Genomic DNA, 15438 nt, shown 5'->3' with positions numbered 1-15438 from the left:
AAACTTAACTCTTTCTAGATTCTGAGAACTAAACCAAAAGTTTAGTTCTGCCCCAGTTCCCAGACTGGCCACCTGATGGTGAGCCAACACAGGGAAGAGCTAAGTGTCTTTGAAAGTTGAACTGACATTGAAATCATAACCCACAAAGGACCTCAAAGGTTTAAAAAAGAGTCATAATCACATAATGTAAGTACATTATTATATTTAAATGTATGGGGTATGTTAAAAAGTGCTTGGTAGCCGGGCGTTGGTGGCACACGCCTTTATTCCCAGCACTCGGGAGGCAGAGGCAGGCAGATCTCTGTGAGTTTGAGTCCAGCCTGGTCTCCAGAGCGAGTGTCAGGATAGGCTCCAAAGCTACACAGAGAAACCCTGTCTCGAAAAACCAAAAAAAAAAAAAAAAAAAAGTGCTTGGCATATGAAGAACCATAGAAATACTTATTCACATGAAAAGTCAAATAATGAGTTTATGTAAATAACATAAAATAAATTATAATTCAGGAAAAGCAACTGTTAAGACCAAGAGCTGGTTCTTTAAGATTATTAATTAAAAATAAGTTAACATTTAACAATGCTGAATAATAAAAATACAAATGAACAACATGAAAATGAGAGAAATTTCTATCTACTCATACACATTGTTTTAATTACACAAAGTATAACTAACTGTACACCACATTTGAAAGTTTACCTGAAGTAGATGATTTTCAAGGATGATATATATTGCAAAAATTTACTTATGAGACTATATGCCTTGACAGGATACATAATCCTCTTGTAGTCATTCCTAATCCTAGTAGCCACATGGCCACTCCAAGTCAAGAGTGTCTTTGCCATTTTTTAACTTCAGAATCCATGTTGCTGCTAGAAAACCAGCTAGCTGGGGAACTGTCAGCCCGCAGTGAAGCCTGCCTCATAGGAGAGGTAATTCTACTTCAGGGAAGAGCAATGAATATATATGAATAACAAAATATTATCTTATTGAGAGATGATATTCTATAAAATAGAGCTTTGGTCACAGAGGTTGAGGAGGTGTTCTATAAAATTGCCCCCAAGATGGACAGCTCCAATCTATAATAGTGTAGTCCTACAGAATGATATTCACTATGTTTAATCTATGCTATTTCAAATTTATTTACTTATACATGCCTTCTACCACCAGATTTCTCTTAATCACCATGGCCTACCTAGCTGGAAATATTGTTATAAACCAGTAACACACATGAATACAAATGTAAATAAACTAAACATTAGTGAATAAAAATCAGGAAGTATTTTAAAAATACATCCTGACTTCTTAAGAAGTGTTTAGTCTAAGAATGTGAAGAAATGTTTTGTTTGTTTTTTGGTTTTTCAAGACAGGGTTTATCTGTGTATCCTTGGCTGTTCTGGAACTCACTCTATAAACCAGGATCCCTTGAACTCAGATCTACCTGCCTCTGCCTCCCAAGTACTGGGATTAAAGGTGTGTGCCACTACTGCCTGGCAAAGAAATGTGTTTTAGCATGAACAAATTTACTGAAATAATTACATTGACAAGTTAATGGTTGAAAGCCATTTGAGTCTCTCATTGAATACCAGAAAGACAATTAAAAACTTCAACATAAAGTCTTCCTCAAAATACTTAGCAGAATAGTAATATGGTAAAAAATTTTGGGCATAATAAAATAACTTAAGGTTAAAATGCTAGAAATAGGAAAAATAATAAAGATGTTCATCATTACTGCTGTTACCATGTTAGTTCAATTTTAATCAGTATAAATAAGAAAAAATGAAATGTAGATATGAGAGAAGGAAAACATTTATGGATTATGATGTCTGCCTAAAAAGTAGAAGAAACTCATCGAAAAATTAGTTTGATAATGGAGTTTAATAAGAATTTTTGTTATAATCTATGAACATAAACAAATCCACAGATTTCCTACATGCTAGAATTGATTAGTTAGAACAATTGGAACCAGTATAATGTCACAATACATTTTTAGAACTAAAAAGCTGTGGAATAAATAGAAAATGGCTAAAAATGAGAAAGCAATAAACAGTTACTAACAGACACAAGCATTAGATGACATTATGTAAAGTTTGCAAAGATGAGTGTGCCTGTAATCTATCATTGTTACTGAGTGAAATTAGTTTCAATCAAAATCCCAACCCTGTCTTGGAAAAGTTGACACATTTATGCCCAAGTTCAAAAATCCCGCATAAAAGTAGCAAAGACAAATTTGAGGCAACAAAAGTTAATTTGAAAAATCTGATTGAGTTACCCAAACTAAAAGAATATAGTATAGTCTAGGTTTAGAAAATAGATCAATGGCTAGATATGATGAATCCTGATGAAATCTGAAATCCATTATAAGGATGGAGATGTTTTCTAGGTTTTAGGCAGACAAGGCCTATCACACCTAACATTATTGCTACAAAATATCAAGACAACATACTGTGTAAGAAATATTACATAAATTACATGATACAAAAATCAAGGCACATAGGGGAAGGGGACTAGAGAGATGGCTCACAGGTTAAGAGCACCTGATTTCAGAGGCCGGGAGTTCAGTTCCTCCAACCCATATTAGTGATTCATTACACCATGCAGCTTCAGCTCCAGGGAATCCAACACTTTCTCTTGGCTTCCATGGGTTCTGGCACAAATGTACATATGTATGTATTCACAAGCGCGCACACACACGTATACACACATACACTTAAAACAACTTTACAAAATCTTGGAAATTAAAGGGTAGAAACTCTTATCCAGTGGAAAGAAATTTTTTCTCCCAGTATGTTTGTCTTTCAACTATTTAGTTCATCAATTCTGAGACAAACATTGTTTCCATTTTTTTTTGAGACAGGGTTTCTCTGTGTAATAGTCTCTGACTGTCTTGGAACTACCTCTGTAGACCAGGCTGGCCTCCAACTCACAGAGATCCATCTGCCTCTGCCTCCTGAATGCTGGTATTAAAGGTGTGCGCCACCACCTCCCAGCTGTTTCCAGTTTCTTGCAAACAATAGATTTTATTACTAAATATTAGAGACTTCTGTATTACCAAACACCAGAATTTTTTATTAGGATTTTTTGCCATATATGAAGAACAGAGAAGAAATTTCTGTGTATAAGGCAGTTTTACTGATAAGGAAAAGATCAGCACTCTTTATTAGTTGGGTTTACTTTTAACTTCAAGCACAGAAATTCAATAATCAAATATATGCACATGTAAAAATATTGGTGTGAGGCAGGAGAGTTTCCATGAGTTTAAGGTCAGATTGTATTATAGTGAATTTCAGGGTAGCTTGGGCTACAGAGAGAGACTCTATGTCACCCATTTCTTACTAAAAACTAAAATGTTGATATACTATTAACCTCTTGAGTATGCAAAGTTAAAAATTACAGTAGTAGCTAATATAGACCTTACCATACACTATTTATGAATGTTCAGTAAAACATTTCTAGAGAATAATTTAATGAATTATAAAAATTAAGTAATCATAATGTTTGATTCATAAATTTCACTTCTAGGAATTTTAATTTGGCAAGTCAAATACACAAAGATACAAATGCATATATTTAATGAGACTTGATTAAATAAAATATCACATGTTCATGCAGTGGAATTGCACCAGTTAGGTAACTTTGAAATATAAGAGTGGGAGAAAGGCATAAAACAAAGAGATTTATTATTTAGTGTTTCAAAGAATCTTAATACAGGGTGACTCCATTCTAGAGAAATCTATGATTCAATTATATTGTTAAGGATCCAGTTTCCTTGAGTCTCTGCTCTGCCATGTTTTAACTACCTCTTCTTTGATCACATTAAATAAATATGTACATGCACTGATTGATTGTAGTTATATAGTAATTATCAAAGCTGGACATAGTCTCTACTGTCATGTAGTTATAAGAAATATACTGTATAAGAAAAAATAACAGAACAGTGTGTGTTACATGATGCCACTTGTGGAAGAGATTCACTTCTGTGCAAATATACCCACCATCTAAGACTATTATGACCAAGTCTTCTTTATGGATTATCTCATTTCATCCTTACAACAACCTCATGAGTTAAATATCATCATTCAATTTATATATGAAAAAGTGGGACTCAGAGATACTGAATTACACTTAATTTCTGGTAGAGTCAGAATTTGAACCTGTGTTTGTCTTACTAAAAAACCATAGTCTTATTCTTTTGTTAAACAACATTTGTTAAACAATGTTTGGAAGAGCAAATTTAAAAAATTTCAAATGAAATAAACAATTTTTTATTAGGAATTGATAATTACATGCAGTTGACTACATGAGCCAAAAAAAGGAGGAAGAGAAACAAAAGCCTATATCGATAAACGAGAGGTGCACATGGTTGATTGACTAATGTCGTAACAGAATTTTAAAACAGGCATTGTAGGAGACAGTGACAACCAAATTTTATAATCAGAGAATTCCAGAGACTATAGAGCAGAATCATGTGTATGTTTTCTGGAAGACTTAAGTTTATTGGATTAAAGCAGGATAAGAAAATCATTTAAATTTTTACTGATTACTCAAGAATATATCTGCTCTATAGGTTTGGGAAATTCTGTTGAAGAAAGTAAGATTACTATTTTATAGAACTCACAGCTGGACATACCAGATGATGGAGAGCCTTGTAGTCATGTAAAGAAATCTAAGATTTATTTCAATTTTGTTAAAATGTGATAAGAAATCATGGGGAGATTGTGATTTGGGTGGAGAATGACTTGATCAGACATGGTGTGATAACTCTACACATTTTTGGAATGTGTCATGGATGTGTGAATGAGCAGAAATATGGTGAAGCATAAGATATTGAAGTAGTTCAAGAAAGAGTTAGTAATGGCTTGGCTAATGGTAATAGCAATGAAGATGGAGGAAAATGATTTGAGTTTGAGAAATTTATATCTGTGTGTCTTAAGCAAATTGACTGCATTTGCTTGATGCTCAAAAAATGGGCTGAATTACTTTGCAAAGCAGAGAGTACTGGAACACATGGGGGTAGATTAGATTGTCTAGGAAGGAGAGATTTTGAAGAGCAAAGGAAGAGTATTGTCCTTCCACACAATTTCCTGAGAGGCTTAATGAATACAGAAGCCCTTCTACCAACAAATCCTATGAGTACAATTTGTTTCATTTTTTTCTAAATCCACTGATGTATTATGAAATACTCTCCAGGGTTTTTGTGATTTCCTTCTAGGTCAGTGGTTTTCAACCCTCCTAATGCTATGACCTTTTAATAAGTTCCTCATGCTGTGGTGAGCCCCCAACCATAAAACTATTTTTGTTGCTACTTCATAACTGTAATTTTGCTATTGTTATGAATGGTAATGTAAATATCTGTGTTTTCTGGTCTCAGGCAACCCCTGTGAAAGGGTTGTTTGATCCCCAAAGGGGTCATGACCGCAGGTTGAGAATCACTGTTCTAGGTTATTCTTCCTTTTTGGTTTCCCAGAATCTTTGTTGTTCCACAGGCAAGGCTAAAGAGCAGGACTCTGGGCTGTCAGCAATGATATCTGGATGGATGTATTACAGAGTATCAGTAAGCTATTCAAAGATTTTGGAAGCTGCTGACCCTATAACTTGATGGGTGTGAAAAGCAGTCCATGCAGCTATCTTAGAAAGGAATCACAAGTGCAGAGCAAGTACAAAAGCCCTGAGGTGGGAATGCTCTTGATATGTTTGAAGAACAAAATAGGAGGGGCTGCAGAGATGACTCAGCAATTAAGAGCACATACTGCTCTTGTAGAGGAACTGAATTCAGTCCCCATATCATGTGGATCATAATTCCTGTAACTCCAGCTCCAGGCAATCTGTCCATCTCTTCTGACTTCTGAGGAACAGAACACATACCTACACATAGACTCACATGTATATACATAATTAAGAATGAAAAATAATTTAAAATAAAGAACAAGAAAGGAAACTATAACTAGTGAGATGAACAAGAGGCTAGCTGCAAGAAGTGAGGTTGCAGAGACAATGGGATAGAATTCATTTTTAATGATTCTTCTGCAGACTATTGGAAGGACTTTGTGCTTTAAGTTGAGTGAAATTGATAACCACTGGAAAATTATGAGTAGGTGACTGTTTTCAACTCATGCTTCTTCATCAGTCTTTCTTGGGCTGCTATGTGGATAATAGAATGTAGTAGGGGAAGGGGTAGCAAGAGTTTTATCACAATTACTCAGGCGATAAGTAACATTAAACAACACCAGTGTGTTAACATTGAAGGTGTTGAAAAGTTGTCAGATTATTGTTATACTCTGATGAAAACATAATTTTCAGATAGATCAAAGGTGGAGTAAGAAAGAAAAGGAAAGAAGAATGACTAAGCTTTTGTTAGGAATACATAGGGAAAGTTACCATTTACCCAGGAGAAGGTTATGTCATGGCTTGAAGTAGAAGATCAGGAGCCTCATTTGGGACATGTTAAACTTGTGATGCTAATGAAGAATAAAATGGAGATGACAGGTAAGTGGTTGGTTATAAAAGTCTGGAGTTCGTGGGTAATAAATGAACTGGACATATCAGTCTAGGGCTTACTGGCTTAGAGATGGTTTTTTAAAACCACAGAATGGCTGAGGTCACCAAGGGATATAAATGAAGAAAAGATGATGAAGCCTAGAGAAAATTTTAAGAGTGGAAAACGCTATGAAATGCTGCTTCACTTGAATGTAAAAGCGATAAACCTGTGTTGAGATTAGCCTGTGTATGCCTAGATTTAAAATCAAACATTTCTCTTATATTTTTCTTAGATGTGCACTATCCAACTTGGAAAATGTGCTAGATGACTGTGTTCCAATCTAGTCCCCATGCTTGCAATGCTCCTCATATGATATAGTGTGCCACAGCCATCTTTAAAAATGGCAACTTAGCTTGGAAAAGACTTTTCAGTGAAGACAATAGTTGTAATTAACTACTTTCCTGGTGAAAAATTATAGCTCTTGATTAAAAATTATAATGCTGAAGTTTTATGCTTCACAGATTCAACTTTTTATATATTGGCTTGGGCTGAAAATGAAGTAGTGAGATTTCTGTGGTTTTCAACATGAGAATCATATACCTTTAAGAAATTGTGTCCTCTCTTTGGCTTTCAGATACTGATGAGTCTGTTTATGCAAAGTATGTCATATCATATTAGTATACACTACAGCATCTGATTGGTATTTTACTGGTATCTTTGTTTGCTACAATGAAAGGACACATTCTAGAAATAGCTACAACACACATGTGGAATCTCACAGTCACATGATCAACCATTTTACTAAATACAAGCATTTTCATTCACATACAGCTAAATAAAGAATTTCACATTTCATTACAGCGCACAACAAAGTGAGGCAAAGTATACAGTACATTTTGTTCTGGAATATAAGACAATCTAATCCAACATGCAGTTGTGATCATTGTTACAAGTTAATCTTTTCTTTATCTATGTAGTAAAATAGCTTCTAAAGCTTTGTCCTCAGTATTCTATGAACACCTGATTTTTCACACGTATTTTCTAAAACCCACTTATTGCAGTGACAACAGCACTGAATTCTACTAAAATGATTTTTAAAAGTTTTTCTAGAACTTATTTAAGCAGTTAAGTTCAGCCACCTCTGCTGCATCTGTGTTGGGTACTTTAAACCCCATGTTAAAAAGCCAGAAATGGGAAAGTATATAATGTATTTTAGTCAAGAAAACTGTAGACATGTTTTATTTCTATGCCCCCCCCCACTGAGTTGACAAGAATCTAGACAACTCTCATTTATCCGTGGTATAATCTTGGCTTAGTAACCATCTAGACATGAGTACAGTTGTTGAAATTTTGAGTTCCCACAAAAAAAGTTGTTTGCCTTCTACAACCAAGAATCTGACAATTTAATCTATGTGAAATGAATACAGAATAAATGATCACTTCACCTGCAGTTGATGATGTGAACTGGTCCAAGATGATTTGCTTATCCAAGTTGGAGCAAAGGTGGCAGAATGGTCTTCCATAATCTTTATTATTTGGTTTTATTTTAGCTGAAACAAATTCCCCAGATTTTCCAACTCATGCATATTCATACTGAACTTGAACAGGATATTGCAAAAACAATTTGTCAACCTTTCTACCACAATGCATATGAGAAACTTGACTCTAATCAGAAGTTTTCTTACTGTGAAAAGTATGGCTTTTGCCTAGCTGAACTGGCTACAATCCAAAAATTAATTTAAAGCATCACTTCTTTTCAAGAAGATAATGAAATTTTCATGTCAGCCATTCTAATTTACTGATGTGGTTAGCTGTCTGTTCACCTGAGAATTAAGAGCTGACTCTCTCGGGTAGACAGGAGCCCAGAATAGGTACATAGCAGACAGGTGGCCAAGGTCATTGTGGGGTGAGTACTTTATCCCCATCCCACTCCCCATTGTTGTATTTTGTTCCTTTCAATAAAATGTTCATAGAGTTTGTGAGAACACTTAGAAACCCACACAGTTTTAATGTGTTTTTAGTCGTGCAGTTAATCCCTTATTTTATGCCTTCTTTTCAGTGATACCTGAATAGGCTTTACCTTTGATTCATTCCTAGGTTCCTGCAGGATTATAGCTGAGCTGTAAAACAACAAGGAAACATATCCTATCATGTAGAGAACATTAATTTATAATCACCTGACTTCCAAAGTTAACAAATTAATTATTTATTCATGTGACAGCATTATGATCCAGTGAAAAAATCTAGGAATCTGTTGGGCTTTTTCTTGCTTTCTTATTCTGAAAACTGGGGTAAAAAATTTCAGAGGCCTATTACAGAATTAATATGCAGGATTTTAGGGGTTCCAGGGGCCAGGGCCACATGTTGAGCAAATATTCAGCACAGAACCAACCATCAAGGGCTTGACTCAGGTTTTTTTTTTGTTTTTGTTTTTTTTTTTGTTTTTTTTTGTTTTTTTGTAGACAATCTCTGTATTGTCACTGTCAGGCACCTAAAGAAGCAGGCAGTATGCTTACTCCAGATTGTGGCTCCCTGATGCTATGAAATCTCTGGTATGGTTAGAGGTCAAAGAATGTGGCCTTTGAGCTACAATGTTTCCTTCTTCTGATTTTACATGGGACAGTTTCTTTCACACAACTGTTAACTCTATCATGAGCGTGTACACTTTCTCAAATGTGATTAATAACAAGGTGTGAATGACTTCCCTTTTCATATATGAATCACATCAATTTTATTAGAATGCTTAACCTTGAAAGGCATTATCAAATAGCTGATTCATATGGAACATTCATTTTACAGTTACTGTTAGAAGTGAATTAGTGTGTTTGTATCAAACCCAGCACACATGGTATTATCATTGAATAACTTGACATCATACTCTTTTTTTCAGTTATCCTAATTATCCCCAATTTGTTACTTGTTTTCCTTCTATGTTTCTTTGTGGTCACCACCTCTGAAAAGTTGAAATACCAAGGAACAGTTTTTCTCTCTGTAGGTATGTTTTCCTGAACCTAACTTCCCAAACCCTAGAGCCTTAATATGTGGTCCTTCACAAAGGACACACAGAACAATCATTGCCAAGCCTGGACCACAAAACATTGTCTGATCTAGCCAATGTCAGCAATTTAGTCCCTCAATCAAAGCACCCAGGCTCCCTATCTACCCACATATGAGCCTGTTAGAGCTCTACCCCTAGGAAGAAGACTCATTTGTTATCCAAAGGTTGAGATCTCTTCAGTCACATAAGGATTCTATTTATTTTGATAACTTTTAAGTTCAAGTGGGAGGGTATGTTTTGAAAATGGAAGGGTTGACTAGCACAAACATCTCCTCTCTGATTTGATAACCTCTTCTGAAGAGTGAACCACATTTGGTACAAATCCACTCTTCACCCCTTCCCAACCCTCTTGGATTGAAATCTCCCCCCTTTTAACCAGCTCATATATGTCTCTTGTCAGGTCTGTGAAGGCTTTCTCCACATTAATGGCATCTCGGGCTGACGTCTCAATGTACTTCATGCCGTATGCAGCAGCCAGTTTCTCGGCCTCGTGGCGAGTCACTTGCCTCTGTGTATCCAGGTCACACTTGTGACCCACCAGAACAAATACAATTTGGTAGGGCTGAACGTGTACTTTGGTCTCTTCTAACCACTCATGGACATTCTGGAAGGACCTGCGGTTGGTAATGTCAAATAAGAGAAGACCACCTACTGAATTCCTGTAGTAGGCGCGAGTGATGGATCTAAAACACAAGAAAGAAGTAAAGAATAAAGTTCGTGCCCAAACTCCTTCACTCAAACGAACTTAGTGTATGCTAGTGTTCCTGATTTCTGACAGTCCTTCAGTAAATATAAATGTCATTCTATAACAATAATGATAAATTTTCAATTGGGTAAACTGTTAAGATGGCCCTTCCTAGAAATGAATGCTCATGAACTTTCAAGTGTTTCCCTTTGATCCAGCCATGGAAAGAACCCCTAGGAGATGACTGAGTTCTATTTTTTACCATAGCTAACTCTCCCACTTCCAAGTCTGAATAACTAAAACACAATTCCTCTTCTGCAAAATAAGGCATCTGAGTTACAGAGTAACTATAAAGCAAAATGAAATAATGGGCATTTAATTTTTTTGACATGGAAAATTCACTGCAAGTGCTAGTAATTTAAAATAATTTTCAAGAATAAGATTATGCTATTATAATCAAAAGATTATAAATATAATTGATGACCCAAGAAAAATATCTTGTAAATATTTCATTTTTCTATTTACTATTACCCCATTTCTTTGTTTCCATTATTGCTATTTTTTCCTAGCAGGAGTCATCAATCATTTCTGTGATGAGTAAACAAAATTTCGTTTTGTATTTCTTAAGTCACATGGGAATGGGAAAATGGGGATGGTAAAATGTTCTGGGCCAGGGCTAAAGAGATGGCTCATTAGTTAAGAGCACTGACTGCTCTTCTGGAGGACTGGAACTTGCTTTCCAGCACTCACATGGAAGCACACAATTGTTTTTAACTCCAGTTCCAGGGGATCTGACATGCTCTTCTGGCCTCCATGGTCACCAGGCATTCACATGATTCACAGACACATATGTAGCCAAAAGACCAACACACATAAAATAATAAATTTTAAAAAATGTTCTGGAGAAAAATGCCTATCAGCTCTACTTGCTGGGAGACTCTGCCAAAATAGTCAAAGTGTTCCCATAAAGTTGTTTTATTTAATTTGAATCATGTAATTAGGTTATTTCCAAAGCCCTACTTGTATATTTATTGTACTTCTCAAACAGTAGAAACATCACATATTTGAGTTGATGAACCCTATTATAAATACATATCATGGTACTTTGCTTAAGAATATAGGAGCTTATGAAAGGATGTAAAAATTTGTCTCTATAATTACTTGCTTTAGACTACTGCAATTTTTGAACTCTATGTCTACTTTAGGATTTCTGTCTTCTCAGATGGGTATGATAAATAATGAAGAGCTCTGTAGCTGAACATTTTAAGGAGAAATGGCCCAATGTTAATGGGGAAATGTCTAGGAAGTTGCAGCCCAAGCTAAAGGGTGGTATGAATAGGCATTACCAATGAGTTCAAGTGTTCATGGAAATTAGTCCTGAGGAGTGAAAATATTCCTCTTCCTTTATGTTTGAAGATTCATGGAGAATGATAGTTATATCAGAAAGTGTTCTGATTTGTGAAAATGTTTGAGAAATCATTGAGCAACTTATCAAAACTCTAGAATATATTTAGTGGTTTGTATTTAGCACAGAAAGTGTCAATGTTTTAAGCATAGCACAAAGCTACATAGAACTAGACACCTCCCACAAATAAAAGAAATCTTAACATGAAAAGATAAATGACAAACTGGGGGAATATCTTACAACATACATGACATAAAAAGGGTTAAGAATTTTTTTATTAGACAGAAGTCCAAGCTGGCCTCCAACTACTCATTATCCTCTTTCTTCAGCATTCAGAGGTCTGAAATTATAAGTGTGTGTCACCACTGTTGGTGTTGGGGTTATTATTTTTAATATGCAAAGAAGTCCTGCAAATCAATACTGCATAATAAATAATGAGTAGTAAATATGAACAAGCTGTTCAAACAAAGACCCCCGCAAACATATACAAGATACTTTATTTATGAGAATTTGTATGAAGTATTTGCCAAAGCTTTGTACAAGTGGGAAGTTAGAGGCAACTTAAGTTTGTAAGTATTACCTGTATCATTCTTCAATGACCTAATCAGTATCTTCTATGTTCAACTAATGTTCAGTGGAGAATGAGTAAATGATCATAAATATGGGGTATAGAGTTCTTTTGCTCTGGTTTCTGTTGCTCTACCTTACTTTAGTTCAAACTGTTCTCTGCAAAGTTTTTATGTAGTTGGTTTTCTGTCACTTTGCTTTTATTCATGCTTTTCCCTATCTCTGGGAATTTCCTATCTTTGCTTGGGCTTCATCTTCTCCAGTTAAACTTCTCTCCTCTGTATCCACACATAAAATCACAAATACATACTAAAAGGAAGAACAAAGAATTGTGAGAGAAAAATAAACATACTGACTGATTACCTAATAAGTGCCTAGTGGTACAGTAGGGAGTGGCATATAAATACAAACAACAAAAAACTGTTTTGTGTGTTGGCTCTGTATGTTTCTTCCTACCATGCTAGTTCCTGGAGTTCCAAGAGGTCAGGGACTGTCTATTTAAATTATATGGCATTCTCTTATTGAGTACCCCTCACACTATTTTCTCAGAAACAACACCATTCTCTGGCGACTAAATGTATGTTGATTCCAAGAGAGAATCAATTAATCAATCTCTAGTTCTCTATTAGGACATATTCTCTCCTCTGTCTCTGTCTCTGTCTCTGTCTCTCTCTCAATATAAATAGAGATATAGAAAGAAGTCAATATACATCAATCTAGTTTATCCACTTACCTACCTATAGCTTCCAGTTAAGTTGACTTGGATTTTTTTTTTTTAATGTGGAAAATAGGCTCTGATGAAATATACAGTAGTCTATTCCAGATGATTTATTAGCTACCAAAAAGCAGGTTGATGGAGTTGTGGTGTAAACAATGTGTTAATGAATGGCCTTCCCTTTCCTGGGTGATTCTTTTCCTGCACTGAACTCCTAGTTAGCTCAAAGTAAGCTTGAGCAGAAGTCCCAGACCCTTGCTTGTCATCTAGGCATCAAGAAAAGAACCAATTAAGTCCTTTTTCCCCAGGGGCCAGATAAGCCCCAAAGACCCTCCCACTGCTCGCGCGGGCCCATGCTGCACTCCCACCTGAACCTCTCTTGACCCGCTGTATCCCAGATCTGGAGCTTGATGCGTTTTCCTGGCTCGATCTCCACCAAGCGGGAGAAAAAATCTACCCCCACGGTGGGGTCTGAAACCTGAGCAAAGCGGCCCTCCGTGAAGCGGCGGATCAGGCAGGACTTGCCCACCGTGGAATCGCCGATGACAATGAGCCGGAACTGGTACAGCCAGATGGCCTCCATGGCCGTGGCCTGTCAGGACTCTTCGGCCCGGGCCTGGGGAGGCGGGAGGGGGCGCCCCACCAAGGCCTTAGCTCCGATCAGCCCTTATCTGGCTCGGCCGTGAGCGCATCACTGGCCTGGTAGCCTGAAGCAAGGTAGGCCCAGGCGCTGGGGTAGAGGGATGAATGCTGCGCTCGCAAAGGTGATGAAATGGCAGCAGCATCAGCACCACGCACTCTGACTCATCACCAAAAACGGGGTTACTGTAATTCTTCGAGTAGATGCGACACAAGCTCCACCACACTGTTTGTAAGAGGAGCGCATAAAAAAACGGACAGGATACTATTGTATTCCCTTCTTAATTACATCAAACACTCTCTTAATTTAAATATTTCTCTGACATTAGAATTGCAAATATAATTCATTTTCATGAAAGCTAGAAAAACAATACAAAAGGTCCGTAATCAAATAATTGTTTTCATGTTTCTATACTTAGACAAACATGCAAATATCATTCATGCATATGCATGGTATTTATTGCTATTTCTTTCTTTAAAAAAAGACAAAAATTAGCTTCTAATATGATACTTTTGTGCAAATAACAAAGTATCATAGACATCTCTCCATTTCCAACTCATTATTTAAAGACCATTCATATTGTTTTCCCTACTAGTTCTCCTAATTTATATTGTAACCAACAGTGTGCAAGGGTTGCTTTTCTCTACATCTGCACAGGCACTTGTTACCTTTAGTCTTCTTCACCTCCATCCCCTCTGCCCCCCCCCCCCATGGGAGAGCGCAAACTCAGTGCTCCCATTACCACAAATCATTACCACAGATTATGCAGTTGCGTTTCCCCACGTTTGGGGAAATCACAGGGGTCAGCACATCCTGAGTGCAATGAATAAACCTCACCTGGGTAGACCATGATATTGACCATAGTATCTCCTCGGCTAGGTTAAGTATCTCTTTATCTTTTTTATAATAGTCCTTCCTACTTTGATGAGGTGATATTCTATTGTGATTTGCATTTTCTTTATGATTAATGATATTGAATATTTTCATACTGCTTTCATGACTGCATGTATTTTGAGACACATCTGTTTAGAGTTAATGCTTATTTTTTGAGTGATTTTTATTTTGCTATTGAGTTTCTGTAACTCCTCCTGTGTTTTGAATATCTATTCTTTGTCAGATGTATGTGTTATAAATATTTTTCCTATTCTGTAGACTGTCTTTGCACTCTGTTGAGTATTTCCTTTTTTATGAAGTCCTTTTTAATTTTTCATAACTGATTTGTCTGTTTTTATTTTTGTTTCCTGTTCTTTTGGAGGCTTTAAAGAAAAAAAAAACATGGCTCATTGCAATGTTCTGAAGCATTTTCTCTGTATTTTCTTCAAGGAGATTAATAATTTAAGGTACTTCATGTCAGTATTTAATAATTTTGAGTTGATCCCTGTAATGTGTGAGAAACTGGAGACTAGTTTCATTTTTCTGCATTTGAATATCTACTATTTCAGCACTATTTATTGAAAAATATCCTTTTTTCTCTGTGTGTCCTTACTATCTTTGTTAAATCATTTGGCTTCAGATGCAAGGGTTTACTTTTCAGCTCTCTTTTGTTCTATTGATGTATGTGTTGGTATTTATAACAACACTATGGTATTTTGATTATCAACTTTTCAAATTTGGGCAGCATTACACTTCCTGCTTTCTTCCTTTTGCAAAAAGTCGCTTGTCCTATTCTTTTTGTGGTTCCATATAAAATCTGGAATTTTTTTGAAATTTGTGAAGAATGTCATTGGTATTTTAAATTTTTGTTATTCTTTATGTGTATGTGTGTATCTCTGAGAGTGAATGGCACATATGTGTAGGTGCTGGAGGAGGCTGGAAGTTCCTCAAGAGCTGGAGTAGTAGGCACCCAATGTGGGTCCTTGGAACTGAAATTCAAGTCCTCTTAACTAATTTGCAGTTAG

At 36.1% G+C, this 15438-nt stretch overlaps 1 protein-coding gene and 1 pseudogene across 1 annotated transcript; both read right to left on the bottom strand.

Annotated features, from left to right (window-relative positions):
- Positions 1-5324: 5324 nt before the first annotated feature.
- Positions 5325-13483, bottom strand: Rab39b (RAB39B, member RAS oncogene family). Its single transcript, XM_027432527.2, has 2 exons — positions 13269-13483; positions 5325-10211 (listed from the first exon to the last, which is right to left on the bottom strand). The coding sequence occupies exons 1-2, from the start codon at positions 13481-13483 to the stop codon at positions 9785-9787; spliced, it is 642 nt and encodes a 213-aa protein (XP_027288328.1). The 3' UTR covers positions 5325-9784.
- An 802-nt stretch (positions 13484-14285) lies between these two features.
- LOC113837628 lies at positions 14286-14428 on the bottom strand (annotated as a pseudogene).
- Positions 14429-15438: the final 1010 nt, after the last annotated feature.

The sequence above is a fragment of the Cricetulus griseus genome, chromosome X (assembly GCF_003668045.3).
Source record: "Cricetulus griseus strain 17A/GY chromosome X, alternate assembly CriGri-PICRH-1.0, whole genome shotgun sequence".
In the NCBI taxonomy this organism is placed as follows: domain Eukaryota; kingdom Metazoa; phylum Chordata; class Mammalia; order Rodentia; family Cricetidae; genus Cricetulus; species Cricetulus griseus.
Note: the sequence above shows the minus strand (reverse complement) of the source record. Positions and strands in the feature narration are given on the sequence as shown.